The sequence below is a fragment of the Platalea leucorodia genome, assembly GCF_965183815.1.
Source record: "Platalea leucorodia genome assembly, chromosome: 11".
Classification (NCBI taxonomy): Eukaryota; Metazoa; Chordata; class Aves; order Pelecaniformes; family Threskiornithidae; genus Platalea; species Platalea leucorodia.
The window spans coordinates 5,471,113-5,474,967 of record NC_138833.1 but is presented as its reverse complement, the minus strand read 5'-3'; the positions used below and the strand labels follow the sequence as shown (position 1 = coordinate 5,474,967).

Here is a 3,855-nt window from a genome sequence, read left to right as displayed (position 1 = left end):
CACAGCCGTATTTCCCTTGGGGTTGAAAGGGGATCAAATTTAGACAATGCATGCACTAGTATTAGAGAAAACCGAAGACAGCACTCACCATTCAAATGTTGGTTGTTACTCACTATACAGTAGTTTTTATTATAGATCCTTCAATGTCTCAGAATAGTTTTGGCCATAAAAGAGCTTGCTAAGCATGTCTAGTACAGGCAGCCTATATCAGCAAGAGAGGGTATTTAGAGATAGAACCACATTTCTATTAGCACTTTATAAGCATAGCAACGTTAATACCATGCCAGAAAAAGCTTCATGCCTAAGGCAAACAGTAACTTCTCAAGGATGTCTGTAGAGAACCGTGGTTGGCAGCAATACAAGCACAGTGTCTCAGGAGAACTCTTCACTACTCTTGCTGGTACGATTCCTGATTTTTTACGTGGAGCTGCCAAATGTGGAGTATTTGTGATTTCAATAAGTATAATGGGTAACAAGTTTGCGGCTGTCAGAAGGTAGGATGCACTGTGGGTCCCAGAGACAACAGGCTAATGCTAATCATCTGCCCACAGATCCTTTCCTCTCATAAACAGCTATACTTTGGTGTCTTAGAATCCTTCATTTAAACTTCCGTTCCTTCCCTGGAATATGGAGTGTTATTTGTGCTGATACTGCTGTAAAAATGGGTGTTAAACTGGTTGAGCACAGAGTTGCTGTAGCCAAGGTGGCTAGAAGGCATAGAATTGGACCACTCTCCCACACCATGACTGGGGATATTAGAGAGTGGAGAGTAGGAATTAAAGCCTACCATATTCTGTCCCATTTTGTCAATGGGTTCAGAATTGAGTCCCAAAGGCACTGAGCGGCTCACTGAGTTGGAGCCGTTAACGTATGCAGTCATACTGGAGAGGAAATTACTGAGGCAAGGGCTACTGGAAGATGGAGGTGGAGACCCTTTCTCAGGTGAGTTGTCAGTCCCAGGTGACGAGCTTTCCAAGATATCCTGATGCTCTGCAGCTTTGGGGCTGCCAGTCAGGGCACTGTCCTCTGATTTCTCAGAGGCGAGAGTGGCAGCACTGCCCCCCATGTCAGACTTCCTTTTCCTCTTCCTGCGAAAGTTTCCGTTGTCAAACATCTTCTCACAGTTCGGGTCCAGAGTCCAGTAATTCCCTTTTCCTGTCAAAGGGGACAAAAGCACATTTTTAGTTTAAAAATATGCACACAGACAGCAGTCTTCTAGGGCTTCACAATGTTTCTCTCATTTCACAGAAACAGAACAATTGCATGAGCAAAAACCATATGTATTTTTTAATCACACAAAAGTAGAAGTCTGTCGAATTCAGAAAAAAGTGTAGAGTTTTTGGCTGTATCCTTTAGCCCTGACTCTTCACACAGGTAACACTGCAAGTAGAGCCACTGGGAGAGCTTTTTGGTTTTGGCCTTTTTGGGTTTTGTTTTGTTTTCTTGGTGAGGGAAGAGGGTTTTCAGTATATAGCCGGTCCCCCAAATTTACAGCAGAGAGTAATCAAATCCCATACTGGGCTGCTCCCCCAGGTTCAGTGGAGCAGGATAGGTTTCTAACAAGAGAGAACCAGATTTTTGGCCCTCTGTGGCAGCATAATTGAATGGCTTTTAAATGTTCCCAATGGTTCTCAACAGCTATTGATAGAAAACAATAAATAAAGGAACAATCTGACAACGTATCAGCCAGGGGGTTGGAAAGAGCCGAGGTGTGATTCCAAGCAAAACGCTATTTGAAACAAACAAAATAAAAGCAGCCTGCTCTCCTCTGGACAATTACTGTTGACTCCCTAAAGCTACCGGATTTCTTTGACAAATCTGAGTTTGCCTTATCCCCTTTCCATTAATTCCCAGTTAAGTTTGACATAAATCGTATGCATTACACCAAATGGGTTTTGAATGTGACTTGCTCTGCTAGACTGCTCCCGTGCTCGCTGAGCCTCATGCTCAGCACATTGATCAGTTCTCAGGAAGACCTAGAGCAGTCAAGAATCCCCTTCCCCGCAGGGATTTAATAGCAACACTGATTCAGACCTCAACTATGCATAGTTGCCTTCTAGCTCAGACCTAGGAAAACAGAAGAGCTACTGTGTGTATGTCCTGGATCTGGGCTATCATGTCTCTTTACAATGTATTAGGCATTTTTAAATTAATCAAGTTTAATTAGAGGGGGGAAAAAAGAGGGGGAGAGTGCTATACCTGGATCATCTTCGTCTCGGGGCACCTTCTTGAAGCAGTCGTTGAGAGACAAGTTGTGCCGGATGGAGTTCTGCCAGCCAGCTTTGCTTTTGTTATAAAATGGGAAGTTGTCAGCCACATACTGGTAGATCTGACTGAGAGTCAGCCTCTTTTCGGGCGCTCCATGGATAGCCATGGCAATAAGTGCAGAGTAGGAGTAAGGCGGTCTAACCAACTTCATAAGCTCTTCTTGGGATGGCAGAGGAAGCCAGCCAAGGTCAGTTCCTCCCAAGCCGTGCATGTTAGGCAAGAGCTGCCTTTGCATCCCGTAAGACTGAGGAATGAAGGGACTGGCATTGGATCCTGGGAGATACGGTGGTGGGGTAATGGAAGGTCCATTGAGCCAGAGGTAAGGATTGGGAGTGGCGTTGTAATCCGTCGTCTCAAAGGTGCTTGGTCGCTGTGGACTAGGGATGTTCTGTGGATGGAAAAAGTTCTCGTAATAGATACTCATCTCTGGAGGTTCTTGACCAATATTTGGAAATTGTGGGCTGCAGCGTGGTGGAGAGTGCGTTTGTGGGTCAAAGGAGCTCATGCTCTAACGCAGGCAGCTGATAAGTCGTGACACACCTGTGCTAGTGCTCCTTTCCCGAGACAGGTGCATCACCTGTGCCCTTCCCTACCTACTTATGCACCTGTAAGTGTTTCAGCTTGTGCTGCAGGCTCCACCCCACAGCCCTGAGTGGCTGCAGATGAGGACGATATCCTTTTCGGAATGCTGGCAGTCCCGGCCAGTCACTGATGTCACATCAACCAAACCTGAAAGTTACAACTGTTTATCTTCTTAAATGAATGAAGGAATTTTCCACTAATGTGATGCACATAAAGAAAGCCTAAGGTGCCTTGAAGTTAAAACCCCTCATCAGAGATCCTCCTCTTTCCACTTTTCATAATGAAACTTTAGCATTTAGTATTTCTTTCTTTTTAAGGAAAAGCCATTTTGTGCTGCCACTAGTAACACCTCAGCATGCAAAAGCCATTGTCGCTTGTCAATGAAAAAGTAGGTGCATATATATACTTTAAAAAAAAAAAAAAAAAAAGAAGAAAGAAAAGGTCAGACCTCCTTTTCTTTCTGTTATTTTAATTGCAGAGTTGCTTGTACTTCCCCCTAGGCAATCACAGTACTACAGGCAAATTCTGTAGCTGGTTACTCACGTGAGTAATCTTACTGATAGAAATGGAATTACTCCCTAAAGTAAGGATTAATCTTGTGAGAAAAAAATTTCAAGCTTAATCATCAAACCTTTCTTTAGAGCTCAAATTGGTGAACTGAGATGGGAAATCATTATTTGCTGCTTCCTCTTTCTGCAGGATTGGTGCAGAGAGCTCATAAAGCTCCTTAGCAGGATTTCCAAACAGGAAAGAGGCAGTGTTCAGCACAGCTCTTTTCAGCTAAGTTCCAATAACTTCATTTGTATATATACAGACAAAAGTTGATTCCTGAAAATTAAGTAACAAGAAAAAACCTCTAGCCCCTTTATGACTTGGAAAGACACTTACTGCCTTGCATGGCACCCTGCACTTTTGAAGGAGGAAAAGGCAGAGCTGCAATCTCACCAACACCTGTCTCAGAATGAGGACAGCTCTTACAGCTGTGTCACTGCATGAAGGACTGCA

The 3,855-nt window shown here is 43.9% G+C and overlaps 1 protein-coding gene across 1 annotated transcript; it reads right to left on the bottom strand.

The window, feature by feature from the left end:
* Window positions 1-601: 601 nt before the first annotated feature.
* FOXI1 (forkhead box I1) lies at window positions 602-2,773 on the bottom strand (the record flags this gene model as incomplete). The annotated part of the gene is given in 5 exon segments (XM_082324224.1): window positions 602-670; window positions 672-701; window positions 703-738; window positions 740-1,155; window positions 2,200-2,773. Coding segments are annotated over 5 exon segments (1,125 nt in total).
* Window positions 2,774-3,855: the final 1,082 nt, after the last annotated feature.